The sequence below is a fragment of the Colius striatus genome, chromosome 1, assembly GCF_028858725.1.
Source record: "Colius striatus isolate bColStr4 chromosome 1, bColStr4.1.hap1, whole genome shotgun sequence".
Classification (NCBI taxonomy): domain Eukaryota; kingdom Metazoa; phylum Chordata; class Aves; order Coliiformes; family Coliidae; genus Colius; species Colius striatus.
In genome coordinates, this window is record NC_084759.1 from 29,603,382 (window position 1) to 29,620,724 (window position 17,343).

At 43.0% G+C, this 17,343-nt stretch overlaps 1 protein-coding gene across 1 annotated transcript in view; it reads left to right on the top strand.

Annotated features, from left to right (window-relative positions):
• The window catches only part of LCP1 (lymphocyte cytosolic protein 1), a 32,292-nt gene extending 18,108 nt beyond the window's left edge, over positions 1 to 14,184 (top strand). The window contains exons 8-16 of the mRNA XM_062020475.1: positions 2,976 to 3,118; positions 5,255 to 5,350; positions 6,361 to 6,556; positions 7,951 to 8,029; positions 8,231 to 8,345; positions 9,181 to 9,314; positions 10,162 to 10,285; positions 11,328 to 11,452; positions 12,739 to 14,184. Of these exons, the coding sequence (XP_061876459.1) occupies positions 2,976 to 3,118; positions 5,255 to 5,350; positions 6,361 to 6,556; positions 7,951 to 8,029; positions 8,231 to 8,345; positions 9,181 to 9,314; positions 10,162 to 10,285; positions 11,328 to 11,452; positions 12,739 to 12,871 (1,145 nt within the window). The 3' untranslated portion in view covers positions 12,872 to 14,184. The remainder of the gene's footprint in view (positions 1 to 2,975; positions 3,119 to 5,254; positions 5,351 to 6,360; positions 6,557 to 7,950; positions 8,030 to 8,230; positions 8,346 to 9,180; positions 9,315 to 10,161; positions 10,286 to 11,327; positions 11,453 to 12,738) is intronic.
• Positions 14,185 to 17,343: the final 3,159 nt, after the last annotated feature.

The window sequence follows — 17,343 nt, forward strand, 5'->3', positions numbered from 1 at the left end:
TCACTGTGAGGATGACACAGCACTGGCACAGGCTGACCAGATGGGTTGTAGAGTCTCCTTCTCTGGAGACATTCAAAACCCACCTGGATGAGTTCCTGTGTGACCTACTCTAGGAGGTTGTGCTCTGGCAGCAGAGTTGGACTAGATGATCTTTCAAGGTCCCTTCCAACCTTTAAGATTCTGTGATTCTGTGACACCAAACTGGGAGGACTGGCTGATTCCCCAGAGGCTGTGCTGCCATTCGGCATGAGCTTGACTGGCTTGAGAGTTAGGCAGAGAGAAACCTCATGAGGTTCAACAAGGACAAGTGCAGAGTCCTGCACCTGGGAAGGAACAACCCCTTGCACCAGTACAGGCTGGGGATTGACCTGCTGGAGAGCAGCTCTGCAGAGAGAGACCTGAGAGTCCTGGTTGATAATAAACTGAACATGAGCCAGCAATGTGCCCTCGTGGCCAAGAAAGCCAAAAGTGTCCTGAGGTGCATCAAGAGGAGCGTGGCCAGCAGGTCAAGAGATGTTCTCTTTCTCCTCCACTCTGCCCTAGTAAGGCCACATCTTTGTCCAGTTTTGGGCTCCCCAGCTCAAGAGAGACAGAGAACTTTTGAGGAGAGTCCACTGGAAGGCTACAAAGATGACGAGAGTACCAGAAGATCTTTCATACAAGGAGAGGCTGCTAGACCTGGGGCTGTTTAGCCTAGAGAAGAGAAGACTGAGAGGAGACCTCATCAGTGCTTATAAATACCTAAAGGAGGGGTGTTGAGAGGATCGGATGAGTGTTTTTTCAGCAGATGGACAAGTTCCTGTGTGACCTGATTGAGATGAACCTACTTTAGCAGGGGATTGAGCTGGATGATCTCTAGAGGTCCCTTCCAACCCCTACTGTTCTGTGATTCCTTTGTAGGTAGTCTTATTCTGCTTAATAGATATTTTTTCCTTTCTGGTATTTTCTCCTTCACCTCTTGTCTCAGACCTCAGTGTGTCATGGTAGACAAGCCAAGATCGCTTTGATTTCTTTTCGGGTTCTCTCTTTCCCTGATAGCCCTTCTCTACAACTGTTCCAGGTGAAACTCCCCTTTTCTGAATATGGCACATTGTATTTCCAAAGAGCTCTTGTAAGCATGTGGTATCAAAGCAGTAATACACCCTAACCGCTATGGGAAATTCCTAGGATGCACTAACATGGTGTTTGGTTTTCCCTTTGTCATATCACATGGTGGCTCAGAGTAGCTCAGAAGAAATCTAATACAGTCAAGTTGTTCTCATCCTCTGTTCGGAGAAGCATTTAGCTAATAGCAGTTATTCATGTTAATTCCCTAGTGAATGTCTTTGAACGTGGCACTATTAAATTACATTCCATTTTTATTACTGTCATCTAGTTCTTTCTGTCTGATATCCTGCTTGTCCTCTGTATTGACTATGCCACCTAGTGAATATCATCACATTTTTAGCACATTGTTAGCATTTGTGCCAAGATAACTGATGCAAATAAAAATGAAAGCATCAATACAAAAATGAATCCATGATCAACTCCACAAGGACCCTTCTTCCAGCCTACTTCTGTCAGTGTTAATACTGTTTTCTTCATAAAACCTACTGCCTACTTTCAAACATTTCTGTTATACCCTTCTGGTTCAATTTAACCCAATAGCACGCTATAGCAAATTATCTATGGAACTCCAGACATAATAGGTCTTCATTGGACTAGATGGTCTCTAAAGGTCCCTTCCAACCCTACCATTCTATGATTCTATGATCAAGTAGCAAATCCATAGGAATCCATTTTATTTCAAGGAATGACAAAAGATATCAGAAGGAGATCACAATAGTGTGATACCCTCTCCTTTTTTGTCACATTAATAATTAGTTTCCATGTTACTAGTTGTTCTTTTAAAAACTTGTCCTAAAGCCTTTCATGCTTCAGAGATCAGCTGAACATCCTTCAGTTGCAAGGACAGATCCTTCCATCCCCTCTCTTCCTCCTTTTATGGACATAACTACTGTGTTAATTTTTCGATATAGAGTATCTTCAATTGACAGATGCATTAGACCTACTGGCCCCTGAGCCTATGAAATCACATGCCAGTTCTTCAGAATACCTGTGTGGATCCAGTTTCAGTGTGAAGGTGATCTGAGCTGCTGAAAGTCTGTGTTCATATTTTCATTCTCATCTTGCCCCTTGTCCTCAGCATCACTGTGTGCAGCTCTGAAGTCCTCAGCACAAGAAAGATATGGATGTGTTAGAACAGGTTCAGAGGAGGGATAGGAAAATGATGGGTGGACTGTAACACTTCTGCCATGAAGACAGACTGAGAGAGTTGGGGTTGTTCAGCCTGGAGAAGAGAAGGCTCCAGGAAGATGTTTAAACCTTTCAGTACTTAAAAGGGCCTACAAGAAAGATGAGAAAAAACTTTATAAAAGGTCATGTAGTGATGGGACAAGAGGTAAAGGCTTTACACTAAAAGAAAGTAGATTTAGATTAGATAGAAGGAATATTTTTTTGATGATGATGAGGGTGGTGAACACTGGCACAGGTTTCCCAAAAAGGTGGTAGATGCCCCATCCCTGGAAACGTTCCAGGCCAGGTTGGACAGGACTCTCAGTAATGTGATCTAGCTGAAGATGTCCCTACTCACTGCAAGGTTGTTGGACTAGATGATCTTTAAAGGTTCCTTCCAAGCCAAAATATTCTATTATTGTATTTTTGTTAAAATCTGAGGCAAGGAAATTATATATTTCTTAGACCACATTGAAATGATCTTGCATAGACCCACAGCTAGCAACCTTGCCCTCATTTTGTTCATGCTACTCTTTTTCTGTTTCTTTCTTCTGTCATGTAAACCCAGCTTGAATTTTTGGCAATTTTGGTCACTCACTTTTAGAAATTAGGGTAGCAAAATGTGTAAGAGAGAAAATAGTTATACATTCTTCTCTGTAAGTATTCACAACATCAATATTTTGTCTTTTTTCCTTGCTTAGCCTTGATTGCTCTTCTGAGAGAAGGAGAAAGCCTGGAGGATCTGATGAAGTTGTCTCCAGAGGAACTGCTGCTGAGGTGGGCAAACTATCACCTGGAGAATGCAGGATGCAACAAAGTCAATAACTTCAGTACAGACATCAAGGTATGAAAGACAATAGCCAAACAGCAGCTCCACACCCAAATCCCCATCCTCCAGACAGGGATAGTGCACTGAAACAGTTCAAGCAGCCAAGGCTACTCTGCCAAACACATGGACCTGGGTACATACAAATAATTGTCATGGGGTTTACTTTTCCACTCAGTAGCATTCCTCCTCCTCCTGACCTCCCAATCATCCCTGCCAGCCCCAGCACACAAAATGCCTGGAAAAAGAATGTCTGTTGGCTCTGAACAGGGCATATGGACTCTATTGCTGTATTTTCAATTCCCTGCCTCTATTGCTCTCTTGCTTCCTAAATGTCCTCAAATGCCTCTTGTCCTGGCTTTGGTTTGGAAAAGGTTGGACCTTCCCCAGACAAGCAACAAGGTGTAGGAGAAGAGGATGGGGTCCTTCCAACTCCCACACTTCATCTTTCCTTCAATACAGTGCCTGAATCATAGAATCATAGAATGGTAGGGGTTGGAAGGGACCTTTAGGGATCATCTAGTCCAACCCCCTGGGTTATATGCTTCTCTGTCTCAGCCTTTGCTATAGCCCTGCATGCACTTCCCTACAAGTTTTAGTTCCACAGGGCTACTCAAAATAATTTAGCTAGATGGGGAGACACTTGCAAAGATGGATCTCTAGTCGATGCAGCGTATTTCACGTACTTGGGACTTCACGAGCTGCTGAGTGCGGATTTCAGCAGAGCTCTCTCTGTAGGATTTCATTTGTCCAACACAGATACATTTGAACCTCAGAGGGGCATACTGGTGAGTTTCAGAAACTAAAACTACAGCGTGAGGCCTAGCCAGCTTCCGAGGGCTTTAGAGATTATGTAACGGAAGGTGTCTGAGCTGGCTTCCAGGAAAGCACATTGACTTCACCAGCTACAGCTTGACCTGCCCCCTCCCAGCACAGCATGAGAGAAACCCTGCTTTAGAGATGCCTGCTTGTAGGCTTCAGCAGGGACTGAAGCATGAGAAATAATTTACCATGACTTACTTCATATACAGAAAAAAAAAACCCCACCAGGGAAGGCAACAGGAGAGCCTGAGAGTCGCGTTCGACAGTCCAGTTTTTATTGTAACATATTTCTGGTTCACTGAGTGGAGATGACTGGAGAATATCCATGGAAAGGGAAATGAATGGAGACTTCCCCATCTTTCTGTAGGTTGGCTGAGAGGACTGTAATGCAACTAATTAAATCCTGTCTGCAAGTGAAAGACAAATCACACTTACTATATTTGCAGTTGCAAAGTAAGATGCACGTTTACCTCTCAGAGGCCAAGACTTCAGCCTCTACAGCAATTCTTTAATTAAGTATGTCTCCCTACCTCACTTCTGTTGTAAATAACCACTTTCTAGATATGATGAGTAGTAGTGCAGAAATATAAGATTTAAAATAGTTCAGGTAATCTGCTTTATATTTTGAAGAATATTTGGTAGGGTAATTAGTCAAGTTCGTAGATGCTAACATGTACCTTTATTTTGAGTTCTTCGATTTATTTCTGAAGTGAGATTAATATTTTCTACACATGGAAGCAACACTACATTTCACAAAAGACTAAAGACACAATGTGTTAAATCCTTGTCTTGTTCATGCCCTTTTCCCCCCAAAACACTGATATTGTTGTTGGTTTTAACTTTTTTCCTTGAAAACTATGCTTTCTCTTCCATAACTGTTCCAGCGTTGCTTTGAAATCTGCTTTAAACATCTGCTTTCTCCTTCTGCATTTTCTTTTATTAAATGCTCAGCAGCCTGACTTCTACAGCATTATAAAGGTATGCGTTATCTTATCTCTGATTTGATGTTCAGATTAAGTCAATTCTAATATCTCTTTGTTGTTGCTTTGCTTTCGTAAGTGCAACACACAGCATTTTGTCTCCTGTATCCAGCATTGTGCAGAATATATATATATATATATATATTGGCTTAGGGAAGAAATAGATCTGGCAAATACAGCATGAAGTAGGAATTGCTAAGTGCTTCCATCTTAATTAATTTAATTATCTAGCTCAATGATTGATGTAATAAAAATGAAGCATGCAGTCACATTGTTCAGGGAAGCACTAGCATGCAAAACTGAAGCTTTAGATGTAATTTTTCCTCACTTTAATTTTCTCTGTCTGTCACAGGACTCAAGAGCTTATTACCATTTGCTGAACCAAGTTGCCCCCAAGGGAGATGAAGAAGGCATCCCAGCTATTACTATTGACATGTCAGGATTACGGGTAAGATGAGATAAGTTGAGAGTAAATGCTGGTATTTTCTGTCTGCTACTTCCATTGCTGGCCAACAGAGCAGCACTGGGATGCCAGACCAAGCAAACTCCTTTTAGCATTACAACATGATCTTCTATTTCAGAAATCAAAGCTTTCAAATAATTAAATGATGTGTTTTGTTCTGTTAGATATTATCGCTGAAACTTTTAACAGCCATTGAACCACACTGATAAACCACTAATATGTAGCAGGAGAGCAGCTCTGCAGAGAGGGACCTGGGAGTGCTAGTTGATAATAAACTGACCATGAGCCAGCAATGTGCCCTTGTGGCCAAGAAGGCCAATGGCATCCTGGGATGCATCAAGAAGAGTGTGGCCAGCAGGTCAAGGGAGGTTCTCCTCCCCCTCTACTCTGCCCTCATGAGACCATATGTGGAATCTTGTGTTCAGCTTTGGGTCCCTCAATTCAAGGACAGGTCATCTCAATGATGACCAATGATAGGACAAGGAATGATGGGTACAAGCTGGAAGATAAGAGGTTCCAAAGAAATACAAGGAAGAATTTCTTCACTATGAGGGTGAAGGAGCACTGGAACAGGCTGCCCAGATGGGCTGTGGAGTCTCCTTCTCTGGTGACATTCAAAACCCACCTGAATGAGTTCCTGTGCGACCTACTCTAGGTGGTCCTGCTCTGACAGGGGGGTTTGACTAGATGATCTTTTGAGGTCCCTTCCAACACTTAAGATTCTGTGATACTATGATTCCAACCCTTACCATTCTGTGATTCTCTGATTCTCTGATGACTGTCAGAGCAATATGGTGAGCTGCCTGGATTGGAGGTAGAGCCCATTTGAGAACACAGACACACCATTAGTAAAAGTGGGACATGGTACAAGCTGTAAATGAGACAAGGACCTGCTTTAAGAACCCTGCAGCTGGCTCCACATGTAAAGAGCCCAAGCAGGTCATGCATGCAGTGCCAGACGGGGTTGAAACTGAGGGTCTTTTCTGCTATCACAGGAGAAGGACGATGTGCAGCGAGCAGAGTGCATGCTGCAGCAGGCCGAACGGCTCGGCTGCCGACAGTTCGTCACGGCCACCGACGTCGTCCGGGGGAACCCAAAGCTGAACTTGGCCTTCATTGCCAACTTGTTCAACAAATACCCTGCCCTGCACAAGCCGGAGAACCAGGACATTGACTGGAGCTCAATTGAAGGTGAGGAAAACACAAACAAAGGGTGTTTCTGGCCACCTGTGCCACAGTATACCCATCTCTGAGTTGATGATATGTTAACCTAATCTTATGCCCTTCACACATATGTTCACTGCACAGCTAGCACAGGCAGCCTTGAAAGAGGAAGACTGCTCTTTATCTACATGTAACTTTTGGTATTTTGGGGTTCTGTTCTGTGGATAGGGCATACTAAAAGACTAAAATATTTGTGGGATGTCTGAACCAGTACAAACTATTGAGCATGCTTTTTAGTTGAAGGGAAGAGTTGATCTGATATCATCTAACTGGACTTGTGCAAAGCATATGACACAGTCTCACATGACATCCTTGCCTCTAAATTAGAGAGACATGGATTGGATAGATGGACCACTTGCTGGATAAGGAATGAGCTGGATGGTTGCACTTGAAGTGTTGTGATCAACAAGCTCGATGTGCAAATGGAGAGCAGTGACCAGTGGTGTTCCTCAGGGACTGGTATTGGGACTAGTGCTGTTTAACAGCTTTGTCAGTGACGTGGACAGTGGGCCTGAATGCACCCTCGGCAAGTTTACCTGTGACACCAAGCTGTGTGGTGTGGTTGACAAGCTGGAGGGAAGGGATGCATTCCAAGAGACGTGGATAGGCTTGGCAAGTGGGACTGTGCAAACATCAGGAAGTTCTGTCAGGCCAAGTGCAAGGTCCTGCACATGGGTCGAAGCAATCTCAAGCACAAGTACAGGCTGGGAAGAGAATGAATTGAAAGCAGCCCTGAGGAGAAGGACTTGGGGGTCTTGGTGGATGAAAAACTGAATTTGAGCCTTCAGTGTGTGCTTGCAGCCCAGAAAGCCAATCCTGGCTGCATCCAAAGCAGCTTGGCCAGTAGGTCGAGGGAAGTGATTCTGCCTCTCTATTCAGCTCTGGTGAGACCCCACCTGCAGTACTGTGGCCAGCTCTGAGGCCTCCAACCTGAGAAGGACATGGAGCTGTTGGAGTGAGTCCAGAGGAGGGACAGGAAAATGATCAGAGGACTGGAGCACCCACTATGAAGACAGGCTGAAAGAGTTGGGGTTGCTCAGCCTGGAGAAGGCTCTCAGGAGACCTTATTATGGCCTTTCAATATATATATAGCGGGGCTATGAGAGAGATGTGGATAAACTTTTTATAAGGGCCTGCTGCCATAGGACAAGGGGTAATGACTTTAAAATGAAACAGGGCAGATGTGGATTACATATAATCTAGCTGCACCCTGCTCTCTTATTTCACAGGTCAACCAGTGTCTCCTTCTCTTTATGGTTCAGTGTGCTATAAATTCTGAGTTATGGTTTCATCACAAGACACTTATTTTACTGGAGCGAGGTGTTTTGCAGGCCTATTGATTGATGTATCTGTTGTTTTAGGCGAGACAAGGGAAGAGAGGACGTTCAGGAACTGGATGAACTCACTGGGTGTTAATCCACGTGTAAATCACTTATATAGGTAAGAGGAGTTATTATACATCCTTCAGATGATAAATACAGGCAGCAAATTGTTTACAAAAGCATAAAAACTTTTGGACCCTATAAGAATAGATGTTTCTTCTTTATTTTTAGGAAACTAGTTTTACCTCTACTAATAGCTTAATTGTGTTCCTTCCCTCTGTTCTTTGGACAATGACATACCTTTTTTTATTGTTTTCAGTGACCTGTCAGATGCCTTGGTTATCTTCCAGCTCTATGAAAAGATCAAAGTGCCGGTAGACTGGAACAGAGTGAACAAACCACCATATCCTAAACTGGGTGGCAACATGAAGAAGGTACAAACAGCTGGAATAACTCCGGTAGCAACGCCATACCCTCAAAAGCTGTCTGTACCATTTCAAACAGTGATCTTGGCACTCGTGTTGCTCTCAAGTCCCAAGTACAGCACATTAAATGACTTTTTGTCTAGTCAGTGAGTAATTTTTCGTCCTGAAAAAGAAATACACATTTGACTCACTGGCTCTGTTGATGGGTGAAGAATATTTGTAAAGTAAAAGGACTTGACACCTTTTGTGTGAATATTCAAGAACTGTATTTGCAGTTTTGCTACTATCTTAGTTATCAATTATAATGCATCTTCACTGAATCATATGGCACCAATTTAATTGCAGCTGTCTGGATCACTGCCCTCCCCATCAAATGAAGACAGTGATGATAAGCATTCTTGACCAGATGCCTCAAGAACTGATCGCAAAGTTCCTGCTAAATACAAAGCTTTCTACCAGCTATCTGGATGAGTAATTCCATCCAGTTAGGCCAGAGTGATTAACTGACCTAAAATATTGACTGGGACACTAATCCCTTGTCTCAGTGCAATGCCATGATGCTGGAGCCATAGATGATGCATGAGCCATAGATTCATGTTTTCCAGGGTAATCTGTTTTTCAGGCCCTGATAATTAAATTTAACATTTGCTTCTATGTTAACTGTTTTCAAGTAATTTTTGGAGTGGAACTGGCTGCTGATAGTTGAAGCTGTATTACCACAAAGCCACAAAGCTCTTGTTTGCCCATAAGGATCCAGGCTAAGCCATCCAAAGAATTTAAAGTACCAGTGTCTTGTCTTTTTTCTGTATTTTTGAACTGCACTAATTGACCCTGTCATCAACAGCTTGAAAACTGCAACTACGCAGTGGAACTGGGAAAGAATCAAGCCAAATTTTCACTTGTTGGCATCGCTGGGCAAGATCTGAATGAAGGAAACCGTACACTCACACTGGCCTTAATCTGGCAGTTGATGAGAAGGTATAGCAGTCGGGCACAAACTTGGGAGTGGTTTGGTATGCTCACTTTGCATTGTAATAGTTTCCTGATGCTGTCACTGGGAAGGCTCTACAGGCTCTGTTATCACTGTATAGCACAAATAAATGTGCATTGCGTGGAAGATAGAAAAAGAAGTTGAAAGGGAATAGAGAGAATGTAATGGAAAGAAGGAATTAATGCAAAAGTTCTGTGATCTGCTACCTAAAGCAGATGTAACTCACTACCTGTTCCCACTTTAAGTCTCTGTGTGTATAAGAACTCCCTAATTGGGTATATAGAGACATGGTGGATAGGAACTGAACACAGACTAAATTCAGTCTATAAAGCTAAATATAAATTGATCAGGCAGATAATTAATCTAGGGATGTGGTGATTACTTACCATTAATTTGGGATGTCTTTCCAAGGTGTATGCTGACATATAAGCAAAATATTCCAGGCTTGCATTCTTGCAGGTCAACCTTAGACGAGCATAACGATTCCCTTCTGGCCTTGAAGTCAGTGGTTATTTTTAAGCACTGTGGGAGTAAGTAATTTACACCAAAATCCACTAGAAAGGGCCTTTTTGGAATTTTGAGTACGAAAACTTTTGACACTACCAAAAAAGTGATTAAGGAATTGGGGATGAGTTAAACTCATCAGATTAATCATCCTGTTATAATTTATATACACTGTGAGTTTGTGGGAAGCAGGGGAATATCAGATCTGTTGGGACTGGTGGGAATATCAAGACTGTTGGGGTGATTCTAGTCAAGCTGTACACATACAGGATGGTTCTGAGGTTACAATAGGCTTTGAGCAAATGGAGGTATCCTGGTTTCCCCCGTAAGGTACACCCTGAATATCCTTGAAGACATTGGTGGTGGAGAGAAGGTCAATGATGAAATCATTGTTAGCTGGGTCAATGAAACACTGACTGCAGCTGGGAAGGATTCAACCATCTCCAGTTTCAAGGTAGAGTTTTTTGTTACAAGTCTCTGCTTAGGAATCTCTTATTCATGGTGTTTCTAAGTTATATAAATTGTCTGTATATAGATACACCTCTATATATTTGGAACAGACTACCCAGGGAGGTTGTGGAATCTCCTTCTCTGGAGGTTTCCAAAACCCACCTGGACACGTTCCTGTGTGACCTGATCTAGGTGAACCTTCTCTAGCAGGGGGTTGGACTGGATGATCTCTAGAGATCCCTTCCAATCCCTACCATTCTGTGATTCTGTGATTCTGTGATTCTGTGACATTCATATACAAACACACACTACATTATATTTAGTTACATATTTTTCATTCCCTTTTAAAGGCATGTTCAGATATATAGATTTTATTCAAGGGGCTTTATTATGAAGAGGTAACAGAAGCATGATATGAATGTAACAGGAAGCACCTTCAATGCCAGTTTAACGTAGGAAGTCAAAGTGTGGAGCCATGAATGATGACTGGAATTAAGCAAGAACTGTTGATTATTAGCAATTACAAATAGCAGTATTAAAAAGAACAATAGCTATATATTTATAATCTGGTAGTACCATTCAGGAATACCTTGCCCTATTTTGCAAAGTACCATATAGATGCAGAGACAGACCAGTTCCACAGAGCTTCCAATTTGTCCAATTACTCTGTGGGTATAAATCAGCAGTTTGCATCAGGCAAGGACAGATCCATCAGACTTCACATAATGAGCTCAGGAGTCACACAACTGGTCCACCTCAAACCTCCAGTCAGTGGACATATATTAGTATCATCTTCCCACAGGAGGCAAATTCACTAGTCTCACACTAGCCCATCTTATGCTTCAATGATGTCTCATCCATTAGGAAAAAAAAATGCTTAAAAGGGTCCTTAGTCTACCTTAGATGAAAAATGATGCTGAGCAGCCCTTTGAAAAGATCTAAATAGTATTTGACTGAGCTGGCCAATGCTCATGAGCCTAGACTATGGTTTTGTGGGAGCTCTGTCATCTTGTTCTTGCATCTAATTTTATTTTTCGTCTATGCAGGACAGCAAAATCAGCACCAGCATGCCAGTCCTGGATCTCATTGATGCCATTCAACCAGGATCAATCAAATATGACCTCTTGAAAACAGAGGACTTGAATGATGAGGAGAAACTAAATAATGCTAAGTATGTTTCTGCCAAGTGACACTTCATAAAAGTTACCCGCTCAGGCTTGCCTGACACTGTCTTTGAAAACTGCTCTGTTATCATTCTTATCTGGCACAATCTCAACTGAGAAATACCTCCAGAGTTAGAAGCATGAAGGCTAGGAGTTAGGCAGTAAAAAAGACTATCAATGGAAATGAAGTGTGTAATGTTATAATTCCTGCTTTATAATTCCCTTGAAGGGATCAAAATCACTTGGCTTCACAAGTTCCTATTTTCTCCTATTAAATTTCAAATTATTTCAGAGATCACGGAACAATGCCAAAAATAGTGAGCCTTAGAAACCAGTGATTAGAGATCATGGTATCTCTTTAGTCACACAGAGGTGGAACAAGGGCATATTTAAGAGAGAAGGAGGAGGACAGGGTTCTTGCCAGTTTGACTGCCACCTCCCTGTTTGGTCATCAGTTTAGCTTCTTCTTTGCTATGTGGTAACTACAAAAGAGAAAAGAATGACCGTAAGGCAATGAGAACTGCCATCATTTTTACAAAGACTTTTCACACTGTCCTTCCTCTCTTCCATTTCCTAACATCTTTTCTTTTCCTTGCAATCCATGTGCTTATTTCTGTACTTAATTTCTTCACCCCTCTGCTGATGTTTTCTCTTTCTCTTCATGTTTCTCTGCATTTCTGAGAGTATTTCGTAAATATATGTGGTCTGCAGTGGGAAGAACCTCTGATTTTCTAGTTTTCTCCATGAAAAAATAGAAGAGACATACCCACAGGAGAACAGCTATTAGCTGGGCAGCAGTGCACTCTGAGCAGAGAAACTGGAAGGTCAGCTTGCAAATTCTGAGTATGACTCAAGCAGCAGAGAAGTTCTTGAATGTTGATTTCCACCAACATCAGCCTTCTGCCTTCCATCCTAGTGAATTTATGTGCAAAGACCAAGTCCCAGAGACTTGGGGGGAGCAAGACCAGAATAGCTGGTTGTGAGGAGAATCTTTCAGGGGATGGAAGACTAAACATTTCATATTGGGGTTTGACCTGCAGTCTCCCTTGCTGCAGGTCATCAGTGTTTTAACCATCAGGGATTACACTCTACCTCTTACTAGAAATTTAGTTCTCTATGAACCTATCTCATACATTCGTATGGAAAAGTTCAATTTTGATGAATCTGTAAGAAAGTTCTCAACCCAGTACGGTATTGATCATGTAAAAAACTTCTTTACAAAGGGGAAATTAATGCTACTGTGCTAATTTGTTTGTATGTTTGTTTGTTTTTCTTTCTCACCCCTACAATGCAGATACGCCATCTCTATGGCAAGAAAAATTGGAGCAAGAGTCTATGCCCTTCCAGAAGACCTGGTTGAAGTAAAACCCAAAATGGTTATGACAGTGTTTGCTTGCCTTATGGGAAAAGGCATGAAGAAAGTTTAAAGCACAAAAGACTTGTACTGATGCCTGGTATTCACCCTTTTGATTCCCTCAAACTGGATGCTGTTCTCTGTATCAGGAAATATGCAGGGTGCTCATGCTTTCAAGGCATGAATGTTATACACTGTTCCAGATCATACAAAAGTTGTGTATCCACATGTATCGAGGAAACGTTGTTTTGAACAGTAATATGTGCTCAATTTCTTTGCCTTATTTTCCACTTTGCTAGAGATAAACCTTTCATAAGTTTCAATATGGCCCACTGGATGCCAAGGTTTTGTGTCAGAGATCACCTGGAGACCTCTCTCTTGGGAGTTAAAGATAGCTTTTAGGATTACAAAATGTTATATACTGCTTCTGCCTGCAATTGTCTTCATGCTTTTGGTAGCATTTCTGCCATACTTTCCTTCAGTTTGCAGCTGGGATAACAAAAGAGGTTTCCCCAAGCCAATGCAAGTATTAGTGACTCTTTTTGGAATTAAGAAATTCTTGTGGAAAGAGAGAAATGTTTGGGGTCTGCAACATGTTTGGTATGTGAACTGAGCAGTATTCTTCCCTGCAAAACATGCCTCTGCTGTCAGTGGCATTACTCACAGCGCATATTAATACTCACTGGAAAAACATCCCATATAACTTAGCCCTCCAGGAACACCCAAACTCTGCAGCCTTTGCAATAAATGCTTTCCAAGGGATAATACATCTTTATGTCATAATACACTTAAAACATAAGAGGATTGCAAAGCATGGTAGAAATGAAAACCATATTAAAGAAGCTAAGGGGATGTACTCAGTTAGTAGCAATATGATAAGAAGAGAACCAAAGGGACGCAGAATTATATATTTATGTAGTGAATAAAGATTAACCTCTGTTAACTTCACAGACTTGCACTCAAAGGGCTGTGGCCCTAATTCAAGAGACCATTTAAATCTGTGCTTGCATATGAAACACATAGTGAAATGCTTCCCTGAACCCAGGCTGGGTTCCTCAACAGAGCTAAATCCGCATAGCTTTGTGGCTAACAAGGCACCGTCAATTTGTCGCAGTCGAGGACCTAACCCTCTCTACAGATAGTCAGTGGGATATATTTGCACTGAATCTCTTCCTTGGCATGAGTTATTTACTGTTCTGGCCTTTATATGGATTTTACTGTGGTGAAATGCAGAAGGAGGGAGTTTTGCCTTAATGCAATCCCGTTGACACAATCTCAGTTCCCTCTCTCCCTTTCCCCTCCGGACCCTTCAGAATTGCCTTAACAATGAACCAGTATTCAGTGATGTGAGAAGCCTCTCCAAATAAAATGTTCTAGAAAGCCAAATGTGTAGTCTTTGCTTTTAGTAACACATGTGCTAATGGGGAAGTGTGTATCACATAGCTGAAATTGGGATAGCTTTAAACAAAACAGCTGCAGACTTGCTAGAGATGTGTCTTCCACACCAGCCAGTCTGTGCAATACCCTCATCCTCTTCCTTTGCTCATATACCCATAAACTTTGCTATTTTATGCATTTTGCAATGAAAACATGCTACTTGTTTTTCAAATGAATGATCAGATGCTGTTTCTGATCAGATCTGGCTGCCCTATTCCTCTCATAAACCTCTGTATTTAATACAAGATGGGAAAGGTACAGCGTCCTAAGACTCATTCTGTCTGGTCACAGTATTTCCTGCTGCTGACAAAGGAAGAGAACTTTGGGGTGTTATGTGTATTTGAATGACAGAACACAAGAAAATGGGCTGAGGTTGCACCAGGGGAGATTTATATTGGACATCAGGAAGAACTTTTTCACCGGGAGGGTTCTTAAGCATTGGAACAGGCTGTCCAGGAGGTGTTTGGGTCAGCATCCCTAGAGATGTTCAAAAGACACATAGATGAGGTGCTGAGTGGCATGGTTTAGTTTAGTGATGGGTCTGGCAGTGTTAGGTTAGTGGGTGGATCTTAAAGATCTTAAAGGTCTTTTCCAACCATAGTGATTCTGAGATGCTGTGACAGAGATGTCACCCCAGCTTATTGCCCAGCAAGGGATAGTTACTAAATTAAGACCCCTATGTTGCTTCTCCTCTTTTCAGGAGTAGGACCTGCTGCTGTCATACTATAGAGGTGTCAATGAAAAGGGATCTGCTCTTGCCTTATGTTACTTGACTTTGGAATCCTGCAGAGGTAAACCAGAGTGAAGAAACTGCAGGCAGAAACTGTGACCACAGCACTTCTCTTGTGTGGGATGACAATGTATTTTGTTTGTGTTGCATGCATGTGTGTATATTCACAGACTGCAGGGGCCATTTTCAGCTAAATAAACAGTGTAGATCTGAAAGGGCCCGAATACAGCCCTGCACTGTGTTCTCTATCTCAGGGAGATGCCCTCACCCCAGACTCAGGATGGATGCAAGGAAAGCCAAGCTCTTCTCAATGATGTCCAATGATAGGACAAGGGGCAATGGGCACAAGCTGGAACATAAGAGGTTCCAAAGAAATACAAGGAAGAATTTCTTCACTGTGAGGGTGACAAAGCACTGGCACAGGCTGCCCAGATGGGTTGCTGAGTCTCCTTCTCTGAAGACATTCAAAACCCAGTTGGACGAGTTCCTGTGTAACCTACTCTAGGTGGTCCTGCTCTGGCAGAGGGGTTGGACTAGATGATCTTTTGAGGTCCCTTCCAACCCTTAAGATTCTGTGATTCTGTGTTGAAGTAGATCATGGAATCACAGAAACATTTTAGTTGGAAAAGGCCTTTAAGACCATCAGATCCAAACACTAACCACACTCTGCCAAGCCTATCACTAAACCATGTCCCTCAGCACCTCATCTACATGGCTTTTAAATATTTTTGTATCTAGTGACAGGACAAGGGCTAAGCTGGAACACAATAAGTTCCATTTACACATAAGGAAAAACTATTTCACTGTGAGGGTGAGGGAGCCCTGGCACAGGCTGCCCTGGGAGGTTGTGGTGTCCTCTTCTCTGGAGACATTCAAAACCCACCTGGATGTATTCCTGTGTGACCTAATTATAGAATCACAGAATCATAGAATGGTAGGAGTTTGAAGGGACCTTTAGAGATCATCTAGTCCAACCCCCCTGCTAAAGCAGGTCCATCTAGATCACCTGATGTAGGTGTATCTGCTTGAGCTGGCGGGTTGGACTAGATGGTCTCTAAAGGTCCCTTCCAACCCTACCATTCTATGATTCTATGAACCTCCCCTGGTGCAACTTGAGGCCATCTCCTCTTGTCCTATCACTTGTTACTTGGGAGAAGAGATTGACCCCCACCTCGCTACAACCTCCTATCAGGTAGCTGCAGAGAGTGATCATGTCTCCTCTCAGTCTCCTATTGTACAGGCTAAACTTCCCCAGCTCCCTCATAAGACTCGTTCTCCAGACTCTTCCCCAGCTTTGTTGCCTGTCTCTGGACACGCTCCAGCTCCTTGATATCCTTCTTGTAGTGAAGGGCCCACAACTGGAGACTGCAGGTGCAGACTTTTTGAGGTGCAGACTCAGCAGCACTGAGTACTGTGGGCCAATCACGTCCCCAGTCTTGCTAGTCACACTATTTTTGATACAAGCCAGGATGCCATTGTCTTCCTTGGCCACCTGGGCACACTGCTGGCTCATGTTCAGCCAGCTGTCAATTGACACTTCCAGGTCCTTTTCTGCCAGACAGCTTTCCAGTCACTCTTTCCCAAGTCTGTAGCTTTGCCTGGAATTGTTGAGGTCCAAGTGCAGGACCCAGCACTTGGCCTTGTTGAACTTCATACAATTGGCCTTGGCCCATCTCTCCAGCCTGTCCAGGTCCCTCTGAAGAGCTTTCCACCCAGCTTGGTGTTATCTGCAGACTTACTGACCGTGTATTTGATCCCCTCATCCAGATCATTGATAGACACGTTAAACAGAATAGACCCCAGCACTGAGCCCTGGGGCACACCACTGGTGACTGGCTGCCAGTTGGATTTAACTCCATCCACCACTCTCTGGGCCCAGCCATTCAGACAGTTTTCCACCCATTGAAGGGTATATCTGTCCAAGTGATGGATAGGAGACAGTAGCAGCACTGGGGTGGGGGGCTTTTCCCTTGATCTCAAATTAATGCAGGCACTTGCTCTCCCCAGAGAGAAGAGATTTTCAGTCATTTCCCATTCACCAGCCCTTAGCAATTCAGTTTTTTGCACAGGGGTAGGATTTTTAGAGGATTCCTCTGAGACAAGCAGGTAGAGGAAGCTTTCACACATCAAGCATTTCCCACAGGCAAGATGCCTGACTCCAGGGGCCCTGAAGACTGAAACCTGCCTCTAGATCAGGCTCTGGACAGGGGACAGTCAGTGTACACAGCTCTTGGAAGCATGTTTTGTGAAGGGGGCTGCTTTTCCTCCTCTCCAGCATCCCAACACTGAAGCTAGGCACTCTTCTCTACTGCTCTCTCCATTGCTAGTTCCCTGACCCCAGTGTGCTTTTTGGGACACCATCTCTGAGCCCCAAGCTG